This window comes from Physeter macrocephalus, chromosome 5 (genome assembly GCF_002837175.3).
Source record: "Physeter macrocephalus isolate SW-GA chromosome 5, ASM283717v5, whole genome shotgun sequence".
NCBI classification, from domain to species: domain Eukaryota; kingdom Metazoa; phylum Chordata; class Mammalia; order Artiodactyla; family Physeteridae; genus Physeter; species Physeter macrocephalus.
The window spans coordinates 68,887,224-68,914,302 of NC_041218.1; the positions used below are offsets into that span (position 1 = coordinate 68,887,224).

The following is a 27,079-nucleotide window of genomic DNA, read 5'->3' on the forward strand; positions in this document are numbered from 1 at the left end:
GCCACAGCAGAGGGAGGCCCGCATACCACAAAAAAAAAAAAAAAAAAAATAGGTTTTATATATTTAGAGAGATAGGGAGAGAGAGGTTTACTGATCAGAATTTGAAAAAAAAAGTTTAAGTGAGAACAATATTTTAAATAAAATACATTAAAGACATTTTTATATGTGGATCTGCTTCTGTGTACATCACACACACGTGAACTCATATGACTACCTCTCAATATACATAAGAGGATTGAGCTATACATTCCATAAGCACATTCTCCATACCTTCAGAAACTGCCATTTAAAGGCTAAGGGCCTAAATTTCCACTTTGATCAATGAAACAGTTTTATCACAAGATGGGATGACTGAAGTTTATTGATTAGCTGATAACCTTCTAATGCACCAGCCTTTAATCTGCAATAAAACGGTGAATGAACGTAGAGCTTTCAGAAAGGAAAATAAGGTTTGATTACCCTAGAAGAAAACAAGAATGTGGAGAGACTGAGGAAGGCAAAAACAATCAGAAAAAAGGGAGCAATGACATCCAGTTACTTGGCTTTCCCTGCAGCCCTGTCAGTTGAGACAGCTGAGTCACCTGACATTCTAGCCCCAGTGCCATGGACTAGAGAATCAAATCAAATCAACATAATAAGACTGTTGTGTCCATGAGATTGGAGGAAAACAACCTCAAACAGCATTAAGAGTTCACTTCACAGCATGACCTCCATTTCAAAGGAAAAGCTAACGCTATTAAAGGGTTTGCTTCAATATTATCCATACATCTTGATAGGAAAGAGCCACTTTTAACCGAGTCCAGTTGCCTTGAGAGTATTTGACAGAACTCTTCCTGGCAACTCTGTACCTGGAAGACAATCTAAGAAGAGCATATTATGGTTTAGGATTAAATGTCACTGTTGAAAAGTTCAGAGGGAAAAGTGGACAAAACAGGGTATATATTTCTTTCTGATCAAAATGTATCTAGAATTTTATAGCAGTTTATAGATTTTGATCATACTTAATGTGAAAAACCTAAATAATAGTAAACTAAGAATTATGTACATTCGCACTAAAATTGGTAAAGCAGATAAACAAAAGCCTACCATAAAGATGTCTTGAATTAAATTCATTCCTTTATCTGAAAAATAGGCATTTGTGCTAATAAGGTTGCAGAGTTTAAAAGTACCTTCTTTAATGAGAAAATGGTTGAGAAAAATATTTTTTATTCCAGGGTTACAGAGAATTTGATAAAGAAAAGGTCACATATAAGTGAAAGTGTCTAGGTTCGTATAATTTTTTTTTTTTTTTTTTTTGCGGTACGCGGGCCTCTCGCTGCCGTGGCCTCTCCCGTTGCGGAGCACAGGCTCCGGAAGCACAGGCTCAGCGGCCATGGCTCACGGGCCCAGCCGCTCCGCGGCATGTGGGATCCTCCCGGACCGGGGCACGAACCCGTGTCCCCTGCAACGGCAGGCGGATTCTCAACCACTGCGCCACCAGGGAAGCCCTCGTATAATTTTTATTTGCTGTTTTACCTACGCACAAGTGAGAGCATATACTCTTTTTAAAATCAGACAGAGCCCAATAATATTTCTGGATTTCAGTTTTTCATCTTTAAAATAAGACTGTTGATATCACTAAACTATAATATCTCTTCAAGCTGCAGCTTTGGGATTTTCATGAATATTTACTACTATTTTGGCAATTCCATGAACACTACTACTGTGACTAGTACTCTTACTAATTCTGCTGCTGCTAACTAGTACTACTGTCATAATTACCCAAACTATTCTTCTCCCTCCGCCTCCTGTGAGGAAAATATGCCAGGTCTGAAACATTTCTGAAGTCAAAACCTGCACATAAACATGAAAATATATAGTGTTGTCATAAACCTCTCAAATGCTGGAAAAGATAAAATATTTGAGGAAGAGGAAAAAAAGCACTGTAGCCTAGATAAGAATTGGCAATAGTCCCCAAATACCAAGTGCTCCCATCTTGCTTGCCTGCAGGTAATTAGCTCTTATCAGTTCACAGAATATCTTTCTTGGGACAAACGCCTGGCTCTCTTGGTCTCTGTCAATTTATCACGCCTTGATAAGAAGAATTTTCGAACAATATTGACGTCCCATATGAAGAACATTCTTTTCTAGCAATGTCGGTTTTCTCCCAAGGGTAATAACAGTTTTGAAATCTTTACAAGTGGGCTAAGGAAGGGCTCTCAGGGAAGGAAGATTTCCACAGAGAAAGCAAGTATGAGCTGGGGTCTGACCTCTGTAATAACAGTCATCACATGCTTTACCTACTGAATTATTTTACATCCTAGGTTTCTCTCTGTATAAAATTGGAACAATACCAAGTTATTTCAGAGTATTGGTGCTAAATAGAGATTACTGAGAAATGTGAGATATGAGTCTTAAATAATATTTATCAGAGAGCCCTAATCTGATAACTGAGACTTAGCTCTAATGTTACACAAGTGCAAACAGCTTTCCATTATCCTTCAAATAAAAATGAAACATGGAAAATAAAAGAAGATATCTGCGTTAGACTTCAAACAACTTAAGCCACCTGTGCATGAATATGTTTTTAGAAAGAGTCCAAGCACCCAGGAAGTTATTCATTCAATTCAATACTCGTTCAATCCCCACAACATGCGAGTCATACAAGGATGAGTAGGACATGATCCATCCTCTACAAGCCAATTGAAATAGTGTTTAAACTGAGATGCACACAAAGCATTTATGGGCACACAGAAGTCATTAATTCAAAGATAATTAGGGAATAAATGACATATGAACTGAATCTTAAAGTACGAGTATGATGTCAAAATGTAGAGATAATACACTGTATATAGTAATATACAGTGTATAGTATTGGGTTGGCCAGAAAGTTCGTTCGGCTTTTTCTGTACGATGTTACACGAACTTCCTGGCCAACCCAATATTAACATGAGAGTACAGAATTTTTTAAAAGCTGTAAAATATTCTTCTTAGTCAACCATCACAGGAATTTAGGCTTAGGCTAAAGAGGTATGAACACAGAGAGTCCTCCACTGGGAAATCCAGTGGCTACACCTTTAAGCAGAGTGCTTTCTGTGGAAATAAATATAAAATTTGGAAAAAACACCTAAGTACATTTTCTTCAGAACATAATACATCAGAGTCTGAACAGACAATGAACAATGACAATGAATACACACTGACCCCGATACAATTTCACATCCCTCAACATGGGATGAATAAGACTTTATCAGTTACATGCAATAAGAACGAAAGCTTCATGAGAACAGAGGTATTTTTCTGGTTTGCCCAACACTGTATCAGCAATGCCTAGAACAAAGCATGGCATATAATAGGCTCAAAACACAGTCGCTAAACGAATAAACTTTTAGTGTCTTATAAACTTACTTAGCATCCTTAATATACAACTGTATAGACGTATGGATCAGTACATAAGTTAAATTAAAATCTCATAAGTAAAATAAAAATGTTTATACTACTAAGATTTATTATTCATATTTTAAATAATAAAAATGAAGATAATGGACATGGCTCACATTTGTAAGCATCCATAAGCACGCCAATTTTGCAAACAGAAACATGAATATAATATTTCCCTATAAAACATAAAGGAACAATCACAATTCAAACCTCTTCCATGGGATCTAAAAATCGCTCTTAAAAGCACTGTAAATTCAACAACTAGGAGTAATTATGAAACAAACCTGAACAGTTTAACAATGTAGCATCCATGGCAAAATGAACTTTGCTAACCTTAGATTTAAATAAGATTTAAAGACAGCATACAAAATCATTAGCACACAAAAGTAGTTTTTCTTAAACTTTAATCAGACATTATATAAGTAGGATTTTTAATCTAGCCACTCCTGATAAATTGTCGATAAATACGTTCTTGAGTGAACAAAAGCCTCAGGTAATGCCAAAGCAAAGTAGTGCTTGTTGGGGCACAATTCATTAGATTTAAAAAAGCAACCACATCAAACCAACCATTTTTACTTAGCGAGACACAGCACAAACTCTCATTAGGAGAAAATTCATTAACAGACAGAAGCAAATAAGCACTATGCATATTTAGTAGACGTTTAATGTTATAAAAGGGAAAAAATGGAAAAAAAAGAATGATATAAATAAAACCCCATAAGAACACTAAACATACAATTATGATATATAAAGATTCTCATGTACTAGTTTAGCTCAAATTATCTCTTCATCTGTCCTTTATATCTGATTTCATGAAATTTACATAAATTTGGTGGCCCCAAAATGTACTCATTTTCATGACTGCTTTGGCTTTATTTGCAAATACTAATAAATGTTGTTTTTGCTTTTTTTATTCATCAATATATATACGTATCTGTGTATATACTAAAAATACTAGAACAATGAACATAACTTTGGTTCTGCAAATACTTTTCCACCTTCATCCCTTACCTAAATTTTCCAATAAATACTGTTTGGCTTTCAGACTAATAAATCCAGTCACTGCATAACGATATACTTATTTAATATTGAGTAACGTTCAACCAAAGAAGGCACCGATCACTTTCCTCAAAATAATTTGTTACTAACTATAGGCAGGCTAAGTGGAAAGCATTTGTTGACGTACTCCCTTTGAGCATGTTTCTGAAGTTAATTTCTAGGATAATTTGTTATACTAAAAGCAAAATTAAAGAACGATAAATAAAATAGGAAACAAAAAGCTAAAATCTTGGGTTGAGATAATTTTAGCTTTCAGCTATAAGGAAACAACAAACTCCAATTTTCTTTGGAAGGTGGGGTTGTTTTCCTTTGTCTTTTGGTTTTCACTTTGGCACTGAGTCTGAACTATCTACCTTGTGAAGAATAAACTGGTAGAACCAAAATTTGTGAAAGGGATCTATCTCCTAGAGCAGATCTTAATAAAACTGATCCAACTGTTTACTTATAAGTACATAGTAATTTATTGTAATTTCTATTTATACATTTCCCCATTAATTATGTTTTTTCTAAAGTCCACTTTCAAATTCAAGCAAGCATTTACCATATTTAGATGTTACCCTTCCTTTTATCCCTTGAGCGTGGAAAAAGAGTCACAATCACAACGTGGCCTGGGTCTGAGAGATTATTTGTCATTTTACAGATAAGTAAATAACGATTACGAAACAGGCCCAAGGTGTATAATTTAGATTTTCTTTCTTCTCTAAAACTTCGTGGATTCCTGGGAGGTTATCTAAAATGAAAATTATTGAAAGATGCAGCTTATTTTTCACTGGGTTTCTATTTTGGTTTGAAAAATACATTCCTTGTGAAACAATCAAGCACCAAATTAAATTTTTTTTGCTGAAAATGTGGCTGCTGGACTCAAAACTGGCATAGATAGGGCAGATGTGCACTACCAATGGAGGAGTAGACTATCTCATAACAAGAATCCCTAATGAATGTACTTGGAAAAGGATGGGGCCCCCAGTGCTTGGTTCTGTCTAACCAGATTGGGAAAATTCACAATTTACTAGGTGGCCTTCTAAAGTAGAATTGATTCAAGGATGACAGGGATCTACAATCAGCCATGACTATCTTACAGCTAAAGGTAAGAGAGAATAAGTAGAAAATAGTCTTTGCAATTGGAAAACACAAATAACTCAAGTAAAAATGATAAAAATGAAGAAACCACTTCAACAGTATCATTTTTATATAGATTTAATTCCCTAGTATATTTCAATAAGATGACAATATATTACTTAATAACATCTTTAGAAACTGTACCTATTACATAATGAATTGTGTATGAATAGCCAAGTCCATCTTACAACTTAATTGCAAAAAATTGATGCTGCTATCTTTATTCTACAAATAAGTAAATAACAGGATAGTAAAATGTCTAACGTTGTGTTCCTTGGAAGGCCTGCATCAGAATCACCTAACAGCTCGTTAGAAATTACAGGGCCCGATTCCAGACCTAACCGGTCAAACTCTCACAGATAGGGACCATAAAGCTGCATTTGAATAAGCTTCCCAAATTATTCATATTCACACTCAAGTGTGAATAAGATTACTGGACTCATGTAAAATTACACAGCTGATGACTTTCAGGAAAATAATTTAAACTTACCCAAAATGATTATCTATCTGAACAGGACAACAAAAAAACCCTAAAACTGATAAATCAATAAGTTGCAGTACAATTACATTATTTAGTATGTGAGCCAACTACAAAGGAAAAAAAAATGGTTGCCTCTAAAGAAGAGAACTGTGAAAAATGGGGAATGATCTTACTTGTGTTTTCCTACTCTATCAATATATTGCTTTGATAAAATATTTAAACTGTAAAAAAAAAAAAGAAGAAGAAAAAACAAAGCAACAAACAGACCAAAACCAACCAAAACCACAACAAAAACCATACACAAAAGAATCAACCTTCAAGGGCTGGCAATGGCTGAGATCACAGACATACGTATGATCTCAGGTGAGAAAGGCAGAAGACACTTCATCCTTGAAATGGATAGTTTAAGTCTGATGACAGTGACATGCTTAAATTTACCTCCAAAAATGTTTAAAAAGAAGACAAAACACAGTAAAAAACTCATTTCCTCAAATCTCAGAAACAGAATTCCTCTGTGAATGTGTGCTCACCTTCTGGTAAAAGCAGTTAGAGGAAATAAAAGACAAAATCTTCCTGACCAGTCACATCCAAAACATGAATCAGGTAAGAAAGGTTTCAAAATTAGTAACAAAAAGTAAATTCTATAAAGTACTCACTGTCTGTGTAGAAAGGAACAGAATCCAGGAAGGTAGCTTAGTAGAAAGGAAGAAAATTAAGAAACACAAACCCTAAGTGGAACTTTCCAACCCAGGACAAACGCATGTTAATATAAAAGGAATTATTCAGTCAGGGTCTGCATAGACCTAACTTCAGCTTTTTTCAGAAGCAGATTTGTAACATGAATCTGTTAAGGTATTTTTTTCTCCACTTCACTGCAAAAAGCACCCCAAGTGCTATTCTTTTTAAAAAAAATTCCTAAGAAGATAAAGTGCAGCTATGATTTTCATTTAAATAGACAACGTATCACCCATGTAATAATGGCTTTAAACAGTTGAGTCCGCACACACTGGTTTGTGTTGATTATTTTCAGAATGGGTCACTAGTATTGTGTTACAAACTTCAGTTAAAGTAGAGAAATTTGCAAACTTTTTATATTTACTTTCATAAATATATCAGAGAAGAGTCAAGGTTATTATTCCTTTAATGACATCATTCTACTTATTGATTTGCATTCCAGTGTTCTTTCTCGGGTGTGAAAGAAAGGTGTAGAGTTACAAGGATCTGTCCTACTGGGAATTTTGCATAACCCTGGCTAAACCCCTGGGAATGTTCTGGGAGAATGTAAAATGTAAATGTGAATATCATCTATCATGTGAATCACTGTAGAGGAAACATGGAAAGGAACTAATGCAATCAAATGGAAGTGAACAAGTTAGAAAAATAGTAACACACAACTTTGTAAATGAAGAAAATGAGGGGTGGTAGACTTTAAAAGACTAGTGGTATAACTACATTTAAAGTATATGATTTCAAATATAAGATTATGATGTATTGAATTTAAAACACATGATTTACAAAAATTCAGTCTATACACAAATTTGCATCTACTTTGGAAAGATAAGGCTCGCACATCTATTATTCTAAATACTCTTTTAATTCTCTTTTCTGAAGAGATATAATTCTACTTCCTCTGGACTAAAGCGTATCTTAAAGTTATTCTATCTTTTTCCACAGTGTCTGAATTCTGAAAAGATTCATTTCTAAGAAACAGTTTGTTTGAGCCACATAATTGTTTTTCTTAGCCTTCATTCAATTCCTAGGATGGGAATGTATGATGTTTTCGTTTGTTTTCATTTGTTTTGAATGTCTATACATGCTTCAAACGTCAGCATCCTTCAAAGGTTACCAAACTATAGCATGACATCATTAAGATTCCAGGTTTCCAACAGAAAAACTTTATAAATAAAAATAAGAAATGCTCAGGAAAATTTTTAGGAAATACCCCAGTGTTATGGTTTAATTTCATTTTTCAGATTTTTTCAATGCTCTGTTCACTACTCTTCTACATATGTTTATACACGTTACACTCGAATGTATGTTCTGTAATACAGTGCTGGGCAGAAACTTGCCATTCATTCTCCTAACCTACATTTACCAAAGGGCTAAAGCAATAAAAGCAAAAACAGAAGCATTTTATTTGATTGAGGTATGTAAGGAAATCTGATTATTCCCATTGGAAAAAAATCGCCCCATAGAAGTTATAGACGGGCCACACAGAGGGGATGGAGTTTCTTTCTATTCCTAGAGATAGCATCTCTCTGCCTCACTAAGCTTTTCCAGACAGACAAGCATCAAACATTTGTAAAGGGCATTTAGGAGACAAGATAGCCTTTCAATTCCAATATTTGATAACCTTCTCCATCCAGGAATGCTCTTTAGAATCTAATCCATAGGCCCTATTCCTCTTTTTAAATTATTTCCCTCTTGTTCCATCCTCAGTGAAGATTGAAATTAGCTGGTCACCATCATCTGAACAATGGTCCTCTAAGTCAGTGAAACTTAAAATAAATCACACCTCCACTTTCTTATTAGACTATTTCAGATTTATTTTTACGTGTGTTTATAGGTTTCCCTTTATAATTAGGTGTTTTATTCACAAGTCCCAGAGCCATATTTGTTAAACTGTAAATATTCACTAACTGAAGTAAAATAAAATTTCAGCATTCTGAAAGTGCTTGGCTAAACATTCACGGTTTTAGCATGTTTTTCCAGAAGGATACTATATATAATGCTTTAAGGCATGATCAGACGTTTCTACCTTAAGAAATGAATTAGGACTTCGAAAATACTTAGGAGAAAATCAGCACTAAGAAGCTGATCATGGTTATGACAACAATTTTACTTATTGTGCTTCTGAAACATGCCAGGCATACTGACTATGACATGCTCCTAATCCTCAAGAAGTTCACAGTCTTACTGACATGTATCTAAAAATATTATAATAACCAGAACATACAAGATGCTATATAGAGTCTAACTCTGCAGGGTAAGGATGCAAAGAAAGGTCAAGAAAGACCTCAGTGTGGTGAACTTGCAGCTGAGTCTGGAGTTGGAGGTACACCAGACTGCAAAGCAAAATTAAAAAAAATTTTAAAGCAAAATGAACACGTGCAAAGGTAAAGAGGCATAAGAGAGCTCACTCTGTTTGGGGAACTGAAAAATTAGAAAGGCTCAAGTTTAGAGAAGAGAGAGACACAGGGTGCCGGGATAGCAAGAGTTAAAACTGAAAAGATAGCCAAGGCCCAGGTTATAGAACAATGTTCTGTACAGCTAAAGAATTAGGACTTTGTCCTGAAAGAAGTTTAAAGAGAAAATTAACAAGGTCACATGGCTGTGTGTTAATATCATTGCAGAGAGCAGACTGGAAGGAGGGAAACCTGAAGGCAAGAACACCAACAGAAAGGCTGATTCACAAGTTCCATAGAGGCAGAAAGTGGGTGTGAACTAAGGCAGTGAAATATTAGAAATGGAGTCAAAGCCATGAAATTAAGATATTTTTGAGACGTAGAATTAACAACCTGGTAAGCAAAGGGAGGTTAATGGTAAAGAACTGGGACGGACTGAAGATAAATTAAAGGTTTTCAGCTTGGATTGGTGAGGCCATCAACTTAGAAAGGCAAAAGAAGTTGAAGAGAGATGCTGGGCAGAAAAAAAGTAAAGATTTCACCATTGGCCTTACAGAGAGTGAACTGTCAGTGGAGCATCACATTGAAAACTGGGGGTGCTATGTAAGTGGTGTTTTATGCTGATGCTCAGCTGAGGGCGGAGGGGGTGAGTGCAGAGGTGCTGCGTTCTTCTAATTTGCACAAGGACCCCAGTGGCGGATCAGGGGCACCAGATGTTCAGTAGACAGGGACAGACTGGAGACCCGCACTAGAGAAAACGACGTAGGAGACATAGCTCGACAGAAGCATGCTGACCACAGTAGCCGATAGCCACATGTGTTCACATAAATTTAAAGTCATAAAAAATAAATAAATTAAAAATTAATTTCTTCAGTCCCATTAGCCACAGTTCAAGTGCTCAATGAGGAATGTGGTTAGTGGCTCCTATACTGAACGGTACAGACATAGATTATTCCCATCATCGCAGAAAGTTCTGTGGGACTGTGCTGGCATGGCACAAGAAAAAGAAGAGGAAAGGTCTGGGGACAGAACCCTGGGAAAGACAGGGAAAGTAGATGAGTGACTTGAGAAGGAGTAATCAAAGGAATAAAGAAAGAAAGAAAAAATCATATGCTGTGAACCTAGACAAGTGAGTTCAAGGAGACAAATTAATCAAGAACACGAAAAACCAAAAAGAGGGCAAAGAAGGAGTAAAAAATTACCTTTAGGCATTTGGTAGAGTATTAAAATCATTACCAATTTCTTCAGATATAAAATGACTCCATGAGACTAACTCTCCCACTCAGATGACAGGTTTAGTTTTTAGAAAGAACCCCAGTGCCTCACAGGAAGGGACCTGTGGAAATGTGACCATTCTCTTTCCACACTTTACCGAAGAAAGGGAGACCTTGCCCAGCTGTCATCCTTAGCCATCATCCTTCCGGGAATTTCTAAGAGTCTCTAATTAAGGTCTAAACCTTAGCTGAACAGGTTTCTTGAAATCCTATGTCTAATAAATATATCAAACAGTACAGAAAATTCTCTTCTCAGATCAAAAATCAAGCTGATACAACAGCAGTTACCGGGTGCTGGGAGCAGGGTAAATGGGGAGTTATTTTTTAGTAAGTACAGACTTTCAGTAGGGATGATAAGAAAGTTCTGGAAATGGATGGTGCTGATGTTTGCACAACAATGTGACTACCACGAACTGCACACTTAAAAATGATTCAAATGATAAATTTTTTGTAATATATATTTTACCACAAATGAAAAAAAATTTTAATGATGCCGAACTAAAATATGTAACATGGGAGAGAATCTGGAAGAAACCTCTTACAACCCTTGACACCTGGGAAATGTAAGATACCAAACATAAAAGTTGAAAACATTGCACACAAACATCTGTTACTCAAAGTAACGTAGGTATTTGTGTTAGATTTATGATATTAGGTGTGAAAATATGGGTTTGATAAGTTGTAAGGTATTAAGCATCTGTTGTTACTGTTGCTACTGCCTCCTGTGAAACCTTCAATGGCCTGGAAAAATGAAACAAGTTAGAGCTTTAATTGGTGCTAAAAGAACAAAAATGTATTAGGTCAGTTTTATAATCAGGATGGCATTTATACCCTTATCTTTACTATTCACACCTCAGGTCAATAGCTGCAGTTTGCTGATAGAGGCAAACCATAAATATCGGAAGTAAACCCCGAGGCAACCATGTTGATACACGCAAAATGCTCATTCTTCGATTAGAGGAGGGGAGAACCTCTGAATCACTCCTCTCGCATGCTATGACAGGCCCTGGAGCAAGGCTCGGGGAAAGAAACACAGAAGGGATCCTAAGAGAAGCCAATGGCTACTTGCATTTGTGTGACTGCAACCAGGAAGCAGATAATGAGACTAAAAATTAAATCCAAGCAGGTGAAAGTTCATGAGTGTAAAATAATACAATAAGCCAGAGGATGTGTGGTCTAAGATTTTTATGTTATACAATAAATCTCATAAGGATTTGAACTACTGACCGTCTCCCATCAGCACACACACTTTTCCGGCTGAACATACTGAAAAGCTGGAAGTAAACACTTGCACGTTCATGGATCACACCCTGTTTCTTCTCCAAGGATATTAACTAAATAGAGAACAGGACCCTCTTTTAATCCAATCAGTTTTCCTAAGCTCTGCTCAGATCCTACAGGGGTTCTACTGATGTCACAACCTGACAAATACAATCACCTCATGACTGTAAGCTAAAAAGGCGCGGACACAATGCAAGAAAAGACACCGGAAGTGGAGACCAACCAAAGAGAAAGGATAAAAGCAGGAAACAAAGACAAAGAAAAGTTCAAGAGATGAGTCATACTATACTTACAACTTTCAGCCTGATAGTCTGGCACAAACTGCTCATCATTGTCAGGTACCTGAGCTGAAGAAAAAAAAAAAAGAAAACAAAATTAAGAGAGAAACTGCCAAGGCATAAAGAATGTCAAGTAAGATCTCTCATGGAAGACCTTTTTAGACTGAGACCAAACCTATGATTATTTGCCAATGAACTCCTATTTAAAATGGCATTGACAGCAGTATTTGGGAGGAGAAATAGAAGCCATCATCAATGTCAACCAGAAAACACATATGTCAGAAATAAAATGGTGGCAGTTGTAGTCTCTCTGAATTTCACCAGCCACATGGAAACAAAAGAAACATGCAAAATAAAAGAAGCTACAGGAATTCCATTAGATGCAGTGGGGTTTTTTTTGTTTTTTGTTTTTGCAAGAATGGAGTAAGAAGTATTTCAATTCACCTACTGCCGGTGCTTAAGCGGCCCATTTAAATTAACCACACAATTCTTTCAAATGATGTGTAATTACTACACATATCCCTCTGCTTTTTAGAAACATCTGCTTTTGATATGTTCGGTCTACTGCCAATTAGACTACCATAATTAAAAATTTTTGCCCTAAATTTGGCCAAAATATGTGACAAAGTTTTTTACATGAAAAGATTATCATTGATTTTGGTCATATATTATAAAATATTATATCTCAATGATTATGGTCACAATAATAAAAATAATAAATAATAAAAACAAACTCCATCTTTTCATGCAAAATATTTTCCAGGTGACTATTTAGCACTAACAAAAGAATATCACTATTTCATCAGTCCTAATGTCAAATGACTACCCTCTTTTTAGTAAAGGAAAAAATTTCTGAAGAGCAAGAACTTAATGTATTTGGCAATCAAAACACAAGTATATTTTTCACTTCTAGAATGTTTTCATCACAGTTAATTTAGATGTCAAAATAACCTGTTCCAAACTGACATATTACAAAAATGAGTTTTCATCTGCACACACAAATATGCACACTTACACACATACAAACTACATAAAAGCTGGGTTTATAATGAGTTATCATCCTAATTAACTTTAGCTATAACCTGATTAGCTAGTATTACTTTACTAGTATTATCTAATAGTGAAACTTTTTATCCAATCAAGTCATACTAAAACAGATGTCAATTAATTTTTTGAAAAGTGCCTATTCTGTATGGGGAATCCTTATTAACATAATCAGCCTTTGTTGAAAGTTTTGTGTTGGTAATTGAGTTAAGAAAAAAAAATCATATAAAACGAAATTCTACATTTTAAAAATTCTGTATAAAAAAGGAACACAACATACATAGAATTAAAATGTCTGTTGTGTCAGCTTATTTAATAGGATTTAAAAAAACAAATATTTGGTTGAATAAAATTTATGTCATATTATTAAGAGCATAACAAACGATAATTTTGCCTATCACCAAGACATGCAGTTTGACATTCAATTATTTTCTAACAACTTTCTTCTGTACACCAATACTTAAGTTTATTGAAGACAAATTTCATCCTCTGCCACTTAAGGAAACCAAACAAATTTAGCACTTTTTTTCCATATTAGAACTGATACCTATTCTATCAGCCTATACTGGAGGAAGAGGTGCTTTTTTCTTCCCATTCCACTAAGTACCTGATACCAAGGTTAACTAAAGGCCAACAACCTTCAAATCATTGTTCTATGTTATGCTGTGTAAACTGTGTAACATTATTTAACCTCTTTGAACTCCATTTTACTCATCAGTTTAATAGTGATAATATAGGTTTTTCATGAGGATTAAATGGAATAGTCTAAACACAACGCCAGACACAATATCAGATACTCAAGAAACGTTACTTATATTCTTTTTTCCAAACCTCCACCACCCATCCCTTTTTTTCAATTGTCACACGAAGTACTACTCAAATCATTACAATGCAAGTTTAATACCTTTACTTCTAATGAATTTTATTGGAGACGGATAAAAATCGCAGCTAAAATTTGTACATTAGCATTCTCTTAGCTATAAACATTTTTTTGACAGTACAGTAAACCTGATTTTTCTCAAAGACTCACAAATTATAAGTGGAGGAGTATCCATTAAAATAAGTCTTTTCACCAAAAAAATTACAAAAAATGTTTCTAATATCTATTTCATAAATAACAGCAGGCAGATAGAATCAAATCCTACACATTTTTCCCACCATATCCACAGGTTTTGGTTTTCCTTTGAAATTAACAGCTAAACCCAGATAACTACCGAGATGCAAAATTATCAAACCACAGCAATTACTATGCTTTTAAAAAGCCAACATTTACAAGAATCTAATAAAAACTAATATCCCTTTACAGGAATAGTTAAAAATAGCGGGTAAGTAACAAAAATGTATTGTAACAGAATATGCTGGTATGACTGTCCCAAAGGCCAGACTTTTTTTTTCTTACTATCAGAAGACAAAGTTGCAATTCAATGATATATATTACTGCAAGAAAGGCGTAAAAATCGCTGATGGATAAGCAGCGTATGTTGGGAGATGCGAGTTGGGAAGGCAAAACTTCAGGAGAAGAAACCAGAAGTTATACCTCACAAATACAGAAAATAGCTACATACCAACAATTTTGTAAAAAGAATAAGAACTGCTATTTCTGTTCTAACTCCTTAACATACTGAATAAATACTTCACACTTATGCCTGAACATATTCCAGAATTTTAACAAAAAACATATGACTCACATTTTCACAGAAGCTAATCTTAAGAAACTGAATAGACCAAATGAAGCAGCATGCTACTTAAATAGACAAAAGCTGAAGTCTACCTCTAACTCCAAGTTAGAGTCAAAGGAAAGCAGCTAACGAAAAACACAAGTTGGATCTGGGCAAGGAAAATATGACAAAGTATTGCCACACTCGTATCGTACATTTCCTTTTTTTCCTCCATTCACGGGGAATTCTGTGAAGTAGCAAACTACAGCTTCCTGAAAATTTGCGGCAAGCCATACCAACTCCAAAGTGGAAAATTAACAATAGAGGCCAACCTAAAAATGAGTTAGTTTTTTCACTGCTATCTATAATAAACTATGCTTGGAATAATCACCTTTGGGGAAAGAAAATGTTTCCCCACACTCTGTAATTAAAGAGGAAGGGGAAAGAGTAAGAAAGGAGAAGAGAAAGTACATACCAAAAGACCAATAAAAGGCTTTCAAGAAGATGAAGCATGTGGATTTTACTGGTAATAGCTGGAGCGTTTCTATCAGTTCATCACACATTAATAGACAAGTTGCCATCAAGTCTCAGGACTTCGCCTTTAAAAGGGAAGTATTTGCACTCTCAGCTATTTACCTAGATTATTATCCGAAGTTGTTTCTCCTCTCTCTCTCTCTCTCTCTCGTTCTACTACATCGCAATACATATTATGAGAAGGAAACTCATGAAAATATTAATCACAAACTTGATGTCACAGAATCACTAACACGTATTTTGAATTTTAATATACTTTCTTAACTAACATTTCTTGGGCGGGGCTGGGGTGGGGAGTGGACAATTTTTAAACAGAGTTTGTCGTCTTTTGTGCTTATTTGAAACCTTCAAATAAAGTAATAATCATTACTTAAGGAAAGGTGAGTGTTGAAATATTTTCTAAGTTTGGCTGCAAACGAGTAAAAACCCCCTTTTCCTTACAAACTAGGCGCCTGTCAGGTTTTCTTTTAAAGCTAGGGAAAAAGTGGAAAAATTACAACTGAAACAAATGTCAAGTTGAAAAGGGGTTAATATTTAATTAAAACCAGTTCTATCCACTGTAACAATGACCTGGAGCCAAACAAGGCGGAAGATGTATGAGTCATTCTTTCTGCCCGTGAATGAGACAGCTGATCTCCTCAGCAATTCCTCCAGACGAGCAGGCAGAGCTGGAGTTCCGCCTCCATTCACAAAAACACAGTCCAGCATGAGCCATGGGGCCCAACCGCAATCTTTTCATGTCACACCCTTCCAAAGAGCTAAAGCAAGTCAACTTGAACTTGCAGTATAAACATACCAGTTTTATTGCTCTGTCTCAAATACAGCTCAAATCCATTAAGGTACACGTTTAAATAAATGACAAAGTTAAATCCATATATATATTTACATATGTTTAACCCATCCTGCTTTACAGGGTAATTTGTCACAGAAACTTGAATGTATAAAACTAAGAAGGAAAAAAGAAAAAAAGTAAAGATAGATGGACGGATGGATGGATGGATGGATGGAAGGAAGAAAGGAAAGAAAGAAGGGGGACAAAAAGCCAAACCATTAAAGAAATACCTTATTTTTCTTGCTTATTATTCAAATGCTCTTTTTATCTTAAGATTATAATAGTTTATTGCTGAACTTAGTAACATTTCACTCTCACAGGGTTAAGAAACAAGTTTCTCTAAAGAAATTTCAATTTTCTTTTAAATAAAAGTAAAACAACAAGAAAATCAACCTTTACACAGGCATATTTTGTTTAATCCTAAAATGAAGCTTCAGGCCATGGAAGAAAATAATCATGGGGCCACTAAGCCTGGTTTTATACCACATCGCTTTTAACATTAAAAAGATTGTACCAATGTATAAGCACTAATTAATGCAGAAGTATAAATACATTTAAACAGATGAAAAAAGGGGGGGCCATTTTCCCCATGACAAAAACATCTTTAATATTGATAAAGCCATTCTTTCTGTATGCTCTAAAAGAAAGAAAACAGTAAGTTTTAGTTGTCTTTAGTCTCAAATCAACTTCAATTTCCTAACTCTAACCTATAGAGAGGATTGAAAACTTAAGCGTAGCTCACAGCTGTTGTTATACACCCATATATTTTCTCTAATGATACTGAGATCTGACTTCTATTATTATTATCATTATTATTATTTTAATTACAATGTTGTGCACAGATCAAAGGAAATAAAGTTGTATTATGAAATTCAAGAAATTATACATTTTCTGTAACTGAATTAGAAAAGCTCAGCAATATTTCATTAACATGTATTAGGACCCTCTGGAAAACCGATATCTAGGCTACACCAAATCCGAATTCTATTTTTAACAAATTTTTCTATTTTGCAAATAGACCCTAGATGAAAATGCATTTATATACTTCCAATAAATGTTGAGAAATAGAATACTTCTACTCTACCTGCTATCCTTCAATGAAGTCCAAATAAGAAGTCTTTGTTTCATAGTTTAGAGTATTTCCTGGTACAAGAAAAAGATGGATAGTAGCTCCCCCCTCCCCCCATACAATGACTCTTGCTCAACTCTAAGAAATGGTATGGACTTCTGTAATTTAATGCCTAATTCTCAATTCCTTTTTTATTTAAACCATACAAAATAATGTAGTTTTTAAAGCCTTTTCTCCTTACTGCCTCACATTAAAAAAAAAAATCATGAGTACATACCCAATTTATGTTCCGTTTCAAAAAGAAACAGTCTAGTTTTTAAAAAATAAAAATGAGTACATTATGACTACTGTGTATTATGGGTGGCATTATGTATATTGAGTAACAAGAGCACATATTATTTGAGGAAATTCATAATAAATGATTTTGATTATAAATTTAGTATCAGCCACTAAAGTGAACTGACGAGACAGAATGACATCTCTACTTTTCAGCAAACCTGACTATTAATAGAAGGTCACATAAAACAAAAGGAAAAAAGCTTATCGGCATGAGGGCATGAGGTAATAATAATCTTTAGTGCAGAAAGGTTATTCTTGGAGGCACAACTTTGACTCAAGTGTCCTGGCAGCATGAAACTTGACTTACAACACAATTGAAAAACATTCTACCCTGATGGCAGCGAATCACTGTCGACAATTTTCCTTAATATTACTGATGAAAAGAAACCTCAAGGACATCTAGACCAACATCAAAAATAACACTCAAAAGTTGCTATGTATTTATATTAGACACATATGAAATGTATTATTTTTCTTTAAGTTGTGTTAAAGGTAAACTTTAACAAGCAACTTTAAAAGAATGTGATCCTCTTTTAACTCAATTTTACATCCTTCTATTTCTGTTCCCCCCACACAAAAGGTTCCATTTTAACTATGAATTTCTAGGACGCCCTTCCTTAAAGCACCACTTAAAAAAACAGGACGTTACCAGGATGTTGATAGAATTGATATTGAACTCGTTATTTCATGGGATCAAATAATTGGAATTGTCTTTCTGTCAGTGGCAATCTAATGCAAAAGTCAAATAATCAATAAAGAATTGTACACAGTAAAATGACAATATAAAGTGGCTATGGCAAAATTTAAAATAAGCACATTCTTCACTTTTTTAACTGCTACTCTGGTCACTGAAAACATTACCTTTTCAATTTTCTTCAGAATAAGATGTGATTATTTTTAAATTGTGGTGTATATGTTAAAAAACCTTAAAATTGCAGTGTTAGTACTTCAAAAGTGATACTAATATAAAGTTATATTCTTTAAAAACATATTTTTGATCCCTGTTTAGAAATTTGGGGGAAGAATGGAAGCATATTTTTTGGAGAGGACTTTAGTAAATTGAAAATACTGGTTCCAACCCCACCCTCAAATAAGTCCTGCCTTATCTATCCAAATTTTTCCTTGGACATAAAACACATTTCATAATCCAAAATAATTTACCTATGACCAATCCATGTTACACTTCGGGTCTACCTTATAAAAATTTTTACAGGAAAAAAATAAATTAAACCTGAAACAATATATTATTTCCCAAGTATTTAGGGACTTTGATAATTTTTTTAAAATTCATATGACACATTACAACTACTTTGACTCTCCTGCCTAGTAACATTTTTAGACCTGTTTAACTTCCCAGTGGGATTCTTATGGGAGAAACTTGGTTAATTGCCAATGGTCTTTTTAAAAAGGGTCAAGATGCCTTACAATTCCATGGTCCCTTTCTTGGCGATAAAGAATTATGAAAAGAAATATGTAAACCGTTTTATAGTCTGCCAGTTTGGCAATGTTTTAATTTCTGGATGACCAGAAGAACATAAATGAACAGATGTAGCTACAAATAAACTAGTATAATTTTGAGATCTCTTCTTAGCTAATATTGTTCAAGATGTGGGATAAGTTAAAATGCTAATACAAATAGCATAATTATATAAAATTGCTAAAAATAAATGTGCAGTCCATTAACAGATAATTTTAAAAACTCACCGCTCTTCTTACTCTTAGATTTTTAAAAATAAAATTAATGTTATGCTTATATCATGACAGGATAAATTAATGTAAAGTATTCTGAAAAAATGTTTAAATTACCCTAAAATGCAATCCTACACACGGTTTGTAAATAGGAGCCCACCTGGGTATTCAATAAAACACTCCGAGGATTCATTCCTGAACTTACTTAAGCTTAGAAATTCTTTTCTAAGTAAAAGTCCATGTTCTTTCGAATACATCAATCATTTTCTAGGTTTATTTTATATGAAGCTAAATCTTCAGATCTGATTTACAGGTAAGTTAGTTATCATGGGTAAGAATATTCAGTGCAGAGTTTTAAAATAAACTTGGATAAATTACCAAATCACTTAGCTGAGGGACAAAGAAACAAAACAAGTCAAAAGTAAAACACTGCACTGAAACTGATTATAAAATGGTAAGAGTCTGTCACAGATTCCACATTTTTAAATTCCAGGAACAGAGTTGCTGTGCACATTCAAAATCTGCCAGCAAGTGCACTGACTTGGACTCAATGAGACTTAAACATCTTAAGAACCAACAAACCTTCCAGAACAATTAAAATAGATATATGAAGGTATTTTGGATAAGCGAATAAATTCCCTCATAAACATAATGTTCTCACAACATTTAACTTTGCAAAACTTACAGATAAAATTCATGCAAGAGCCTCTGTGATTTTTCTTGAGTAAGTTACATTTGAATCCATGGCTTATGTTGCAATAATAAGTAATCTATTGCAATAAGTTTCATTTACAGTGACAAGCAAAATGACCTTTAAATGTAACTAAAACTTTCATTAATACTTACCTTTCATTAACATACAAATACAATCACCCTTGCAAAGGGATACTGGAAAAGGTATTTAACTTAAAAGCTTTATAAAGATTGCAGAAGCCCTTTGGAAGAACTAGAATATCAGCAAAACAAAGAAACTTATTTTACATGCTAACAGCAACTTGCTCAACTGCAAGCAAGACCACTAGAAAAAACACAGCAGTCTGCCTCAGAGTCGCAACAGCAATGCTTGGGTTCCATTTAAAGAGACCCTCTCTCTTCTTTGAACCATCTTAAAAAAATCTGTTCCAAAAATTACATGTTTCCCATGTAATGCAAAGACAGAAATAACACAACTATACTCAATACCTAAATATCTATAATTTTCTCTTTGTATTTCCCACAAAACACATCGTAGGATAAAATTATTATTTCACATTTAGTATACCAAATCCAAAAGAAAAATTTCAAATTATAGACGCCAACAAAAGTCCCTCAACATTAGACATTTCTCAAGTTGTATAAAGCTGTACTGAAGCAATATCTCCTTGTTCCTATAAAATAAAGTTTCACAATAAAAGATACAATAGACTGCAACACAAAATTTTACCAAAAAGCAATCAAAAATAAAAGCAATGCCTTTAAGTATCTCCTTGCTATATTAAATAAATCCTAATAAAAGTGTTATAATAGCAAAGGTCAATTTCAATAAACATCACATCATAGTAACAAACAGAAAACATTTTTAAAATCCTCCAATCCCCCCAAGATTTATTTTAAAGCCATGGATTTCCTTAGCACTGGATACACACCTAACGTTCTGTGTTGTGAACAAGGTGGAAAGAAGACACTTGCACTTAAATCTTGAAGCATCCCGTCCTGATGAACCCAGAGAAACTAATTTCTGCCATCAGAAAAGTCCTCCACCAGAACACCAAATAATGATATGCGCTGCTCTAAAGGAAACAGCAAGCCGAGTTCTGGCTCTAGGAGGTCTCTCGAGGTACAATAATATAAACCTGATCAATTGCAATTAAAATCTGAACAGAGGCTTAGAACTTGAAGTCTTGGTGCATTAGTTCTTGCCAAAAGCAGATGTGATTGTGAGCTGGAAGCAATTTCTCCTGGTAATTTGTGATGACACTGGGTAGTGCAGTCCCAGATTCCCCGAAGACAAACTCATCAGAGGCTCTAATGTATGCATGACACATGAGGTGGCTCTTTTAGAGCTCAATTAATTGGGCTGAACATTAAGACAGCAAGTTCAGGACTTTTTTTTTCCCCTTCTAGAGTTGCTTTTCCCCTCCTTTGAAAGCTATTTTTTGCCTTACCTTCTGCAAGCCATGTTTCCTGTAATTGACTTAGATCTTGAAAGAGTTCTAAAAAACAAGTCAAAGACATAAACAAAAGATTTGCAAACCTTTAACCTACATTAAATGGAAATGTTTGTCATGAAATTAGTACTATAGGTCAATTTAATTTGGGGAGGGGCGTCAATATAAAAAGAAATCAGGATTTATAACTTAATTATATCCATAATCCTGCCCATTTTGATGCCTATTAAGCAATACTTCTCAATATCTTTTTTTTCCCCTTTTTAACAGTTAGTTTAATAAAAAAGCTTAGGGATCTCAAACAACATGCATACACTAGAACTCAAAAAGGCTGGGGTAGAGGCATGTCTATCCACAGAAACCTTTCTTAAATATATTCAACTCTTGCTAAAACAGTAGTAGGGGAAAAATCAGAACTGAAAAACGTTTTATTTCTATCTTCCGAATCTTATATAAAACATGTAACAGTACACTGTATAATTCTCAAAGTACTATATATGTTTTGAAGTTCAATGCCTCAAAACTAAAAGGGACAACTTTTAAATACAAGATTTTGGAAAAGAAAATTTCTACAGTAATAGGTTTACAAAAGTCAGAGAGATAATTCTCTGGTACCTGTTTATTATCAAGTCCAAAAGTGTGTATTCTGTCATAGTGGGGAGGGAGAGGCATATGTAACTTATTTATACTTATATGAAGATTTGAGGATGTTTCAGAATTCAATATACCTAATCTAAATGGCAAACTGAACTTTGGTAATTAAATCTAAGTATGGTAAGTTTATTATGAATGCCTGCATAGGGCTGGAATAATTTGTAATATATTGATCTCCTACCAACAGTTCATAAAAAGAATCTGTGACCCAATTTCCCAAATAGGTATTATAATTACTAATTAGGACTTGATTATGATTCATTGAACATTTTAAGGCCTCACCATGTGGTCATCAAAATCATCAATGAAAAGTTTGATAACACTATATGGTTTTAGTGTAAGGGGATGGGAAATCAAACAATCACGTATATTGCTCAACTTCTAATACAGGAGAAAAGAGAAATTAAGCAGTGTGCACAGCTGCCTAATTTGTCCCACTGTGTTGGATATTTCAAAATTGTTACCTTAGTGTATGGGATTACTTGTATGCCATATGGACAAAGGTATTTAAACACAAAAGAATGATTAAAAGAAGGATGTCACTGTTAAGTTTTTATTTCCTTCTTGCATTAGTTTGTGACAGAGCCATAAAATATCCCTCAACGCAAACTGTCACATCATGTTTATTGCTCCAAATAAAAGTCTTGGTTAAATGCAGTAATTTGAAAGTGTATTATTCTTAAGGTAAGACTGAAGTGCTTCTCTTCTTTATGAGGGTGGGAAGTATAGGTAAAGAGGGGGGATTCAGCCCAAAATCAAACCTCACCTTCTGAATCATGAGCCAGATCTCTGTTAATGAATTTTCTTTTCCTGACATTTGTTGGTTTCTCGTTACAATTTCTCCCACGCTGATTCTACAAAGGGAAAGATAAAATCCTTTAAAAGAATGTAAACCTCACATGTCACACACACATAGAAACATACATGCATACAAAAGTCTACTGGATCTTCTCCCTAAATAGAAAAATGAAAGTCCATCGTATCAATTCCAATCATCATTTTCTGTGTTCATTTGACAGTGAAAGCTTATGCTGAGAACTCAACAGCCAGGGAGAGTTGCTCCCCTGTGCCGATGGTAATACACTATTTCTCAGTCATATATTCATGGTATCTCAACATCAAAACAACATTAAGCAATTACACTTAAAGTCGTTTTAGGCTGGATCAAAGCTAGGTTAAAACACAGTGAATTTTATTCTCTCTAATACCCCCCTAAAAAAAGAACAAAAACAGAGTGGTGAAATGAAAAATGTAAGAGAGACAATGAAAAAAAAAAAAACCCATATAAACAAAAAGTGTCAGCATTTGTCTCAACTTCATTCTTTTCAATGTGGCAGACAAACCCAGCCAAAAACTTTGAGAGCAGCAGCTGCTGCTGCCCTCCATCTCCTCTTCCACTCATCTTGAGCACTTTAATCAGAAAAAGGAGTCTTAAAAACAAAACTATGCCTTATCCAAATCACTGAAAGGTAAGCTCATTTTGAAGATTGGGCTTCTAGAAGCAGAGTCGCCCTACAGTGGCAACAAAGCAGATAAAGTATCTGCAATCCCAGCCCCCTTGCCCCCTCCCTTCTCATTCTCTCCCTCCTCCCCACCCCACCCCCTCCGTCGGAGTCAAGTTTATAAACAGCAACTTTCGAACTGATCACTCACATTGGTGACCATGTAAGGCACTTGCTGGTCATAAAATCCATCCATTCTGCTGCTCTTCGCAAATCTCAGCTCAGTGTTTTATATTTTGAGCATTTAGCTGGAGATTTCCTCGGGATCTGGACTTCTATCAACCTAGAGGGGAACAAGATGGCTTTTAGGCTAAAAAAAAAAAAAAAAAAAAAAAAATCATGAATGAAGCTCTTGAATTTGCATAGCTAATTACCCTCCGACAGTCCCATTCACAAAAATAACCCTCCCTACACCGCCTCCTTCACCTGGATCCAAAGAGAGCCAAGAGAGTTCACAATTTACATATTTTCGGCAGTAGCAAAAATCCGAACCAGAGGCGATGTATTTATTTACACTCTCGATGTTTCCCTGCGCGGTCGGTGTACCCCGGGCAGCTCTGATTCGCAAACGTGTGCAAAACTAGCAATGGCGATCAACGAGACTTGCTTTGCACCTAACGGGACTAAAGAGACGGAGACACCTCTTTCATAAGGATAGTTTTTGCAACCCACAACCATGCAATTAACTGGAGAGACATAAAAAGTTGTTGGAAAGACCCACCTGAAGGCCACGCTAGGCGAACGGCTGCAAAAAATTCCCTCCAATTTTAATAAAAACATTAATTATTGCCCAGCACTTCCCCCTTGGAAGCCGAAAGCGCCTCTGACAGAGCTCAATTCGGTGGTTTTTCCTCTACTTCTCCTCCAGGGGCCTCCAATCCAAACTGATGGATCGCTGCCTCCCATTGGCTCCGCGTCTCTTTCACAAGATCGGATTTCGGGCTGTCAATCAGGAGGCTTGCTGCCCCTGCTCGTGAATCTCCCGCACCCCTCTGCCCATACCCATGCTCCGCCAGCTGGCGCGGTGACCACAGCCTGGAAACGCCACAGAGCAAATCGACTGCCGTCCTCACCCGCTGCTTATTGTTAAGGCGCCCGGGGACACCGAAGCCATGTGTTTCGAGTCGCCAGTTCTCCTTACTGGTGTGTTTGGTCCACTAATTGGGCTGATTTCCTAAAAGCACATTCGTTCGGGTCAGATATATACTCTGAAGCGCGATCCACCAACACCGTGCCTCCTTAGTCTCCCACCACCGCTCCCTCAAGATCTCCAGCCCCTCTACTTTGAACCTGATAAGGAGCCCACCTCACACTATAGCCTCGTTCCCACTAAGTTTTTGGCCCAGGTTCTCGTCTCATTTTTCAACACCCACCATAACCATTATGGCGCATCAAAAACATTATTTTTTTAACGTCATCCTCAAGTAAATCTTTCATGGGACAGTAAAATCTATGGGGAAAGCACCTGGGAGAAGCAGAGGAATTGCTTCAGGAGTGATTGCGTTGGAAGGGAGAACTACAGAGCGATCTAGGTGAGGGAAAGTATTAAAATAAAATCTGTCCCACGTGTGCACTGGGACAAGGTGTTTCCAGTCCCTGGTGGAGGTGGGGAGGAGCAGGGATAGGTTAGGGGTGGCTCGGATATCCTAGGGACCCGCACGTTTCCTGAGCTTTTGTTATGTATACACGGAGGCGGAGGGTGTCACTTACTGTACTTGACGCTTTCACTTCCTCTCCAGCTTTTAAACAGCCAGAGCCGGGAGTTGGGGGAGAGAGGCGAAGGGGGGGGTCGAGTTTCAAGGACAATGACTAGGACGTTAAAAAGTGAGGGCTGCAATTCTGAAACCACTTGCCCTGACCCTCCTACGGGGCTTAGAGCTGTAAAGAGTCACTTAAGAAGCCTCGGCCCAACCGGGGATGAGAGGCCTCGGGGATGGGACCAGGGACTCAGTGGTGTTGAAATTCATTTGTGATCCTGGTGGCGACCAGAGCTAGAGACCAAAGGATGTTTCCGGCAGCTGTTCAGCCCTTTGAGAAACGTGCTGCAGTTCTTAATTTCTAATTGAAAGTTTCCTTCCTTAAATGGAACGTTATGGAGCCGTATTAAACCGGAGTGTGAGTGCACAAGGCTCAATTCCGGACCCATGGAGGTCATGGGTCAAAAATTTTTTTAATATTAAAAAAAAAACTTATTACTGGGGAAACACCCAGTAACTGTAGACAGCAAGGACACACACCGTGCGTTCCCTGAAAGTAGTAAATCAGAGTTAGCCTGTCCTAAGGCGCGTACCTACAAGCATTTTGAGCGGGAACTGCACATTTACCCGAGCCGGGGAGGGGTTCGGGCGCAGCCTGGCCTCGAGGCTGGCATCGTGAGGCTCTAGGGTACTTTCTGAGGGTGCAGTCAGGCGGCAAGTGTGTCCCGCCGCCCAGCACTCCCGGGATAACCCAGCCCCCGTAACCTGACCAACAGTTTCCAAAGATCTTGTCTGCGGCTGGAGCCTGACGGGTAACGATGGTAACCGGGAGGGGGCGGAGCTTCAGACTCAGCCCCCGCGAGGTTCTCTCGGCAGCCAATAATTTACCGTCTGTTCCCAGCCCATTGTTGTTTATTGCTGACCCCGCAGCGCTCCGCTAGGAGATTGGCCGCTTTAGGAAAAGAGGCGGAGCCTCTCCCGCCCCTGCAGCCACCTTTCGGCTCCATTCACAAAATTCCGGCCTTTCTTGGTCACGTGGCTGGGGGCGTGGCGGGGCAGAGGAAATGACACAACAAAGGCCCAAGTTTTCCAAACCACAAAACTTTTTTCTGCCTCGTTACCTCCTCTCTGTTCCGTCAACGAACAAATACTAGACGATGAGGAACAGGAGGCTTGGGTCTGGGAGCAACAAAGAGGGGAGGAAAAAAATAAGTCCGAAATTAAAGGAAGACTCACAGGGAGATAATTACGGGGTACATACACTGCATATGAGAAAAGCTGCGAAAGAGGAAGGGAAGAGAATAAAGGAGCGGGGAGAAAGCCTTAAGGAAGTTAGGAACTTAGGCTTGCTGCTTCAAGTCATTGCTTTTAGACTGTCAAAGAGTAAATGGATTTCAGTTTTCTCACAACACTCTGTAATTTTCATTCCTACCTTAGATTTATCCTATAGTTTGTTAACTTTTTAAAGCTTCTTTCAGGCACACTGCAGGTTTTCACTGGCTGACAGTTTTAGTTTCCATTTGCCAAGACTTCACTCTTTCACAGGCCCCCAAAAAGCACTACCCCTACTTACCACCTACGCTGGACTGACCAACAGAAGCTGAGCCTTAATCCTCGGATTTGACTACGTATTGCAGGGGCTCCATATTTTCCCTTTGTATTCTTTAAACGAACTCAGCTTTTCTAACTATTTGATCTTAACAGTAATTGAATATGACGATATGTGAATGAACAGACAAGCCAGTCTCGCTACAGCTCAGTTTTGTTGAAACAGCACACAGTTTTGAGATTAATGTTTCGCTCTAGCAAGTGGACTATCGGACCAGGCTCCCTCCTCCCTCCCACCTTCCCTTCTGCCCTTTCTCTTTCTGTCCTTT

At 36.4% G+C, this 27,079-nt stretch overlaps 1 protein-coding gene across 5 annotated transcripts in view; it reads right to left on the bottom strand.

Annotated features, from left to right (window-relative positions):
- ETV1 (ETS variant transcription factor 1) overlaps positions 1–25,290 on the bottom strand; it is a 94,128-nt gene extending 68,838 nt beyond the window's left edge. The window contains exons 1-6 of one of the 5 annotated variants that reach the window (XM_055085021.1): positions 24,227–24,318; positions 23,998–24,128; positions 23,657–23,788; positions 22,770–22,857; positions 21,347–21,394; positions 12,053–12,106 (exon numbers count right to left, since the gene is read on the bottom strand). In XM_055085021.1, coding sequence (XP_054940996.1) covers positions 12,053–12,106; positions 21,347–21,394; positions 22,770–22,857; positions 23,657–23,701 — 235 coding nt within the window. In that variant the 5' untranslated portion in view covers positions 23,702–23,788; positions 23,998–24,128; positions 24,227–24,318. Of the gene's footprint in view, positions 1–12,052; positions 12,107–15,214; positions 15,411–21,346; positions 21,395–22,769; positions 22,858–23,656; positions 23,816–23,931; positions 24,129–24,226; positions 24,319–25,215 lie in introns of those variants that run through there. The other 4 variants (XM_007104892.3, XM_007104891.3, XM_007104894.2 and 1 more) reach the window with 4 other exon arrangements.
- Between the last annotated feature and the right edge of the window lie 1,789 nt (positions 25,291–27,079).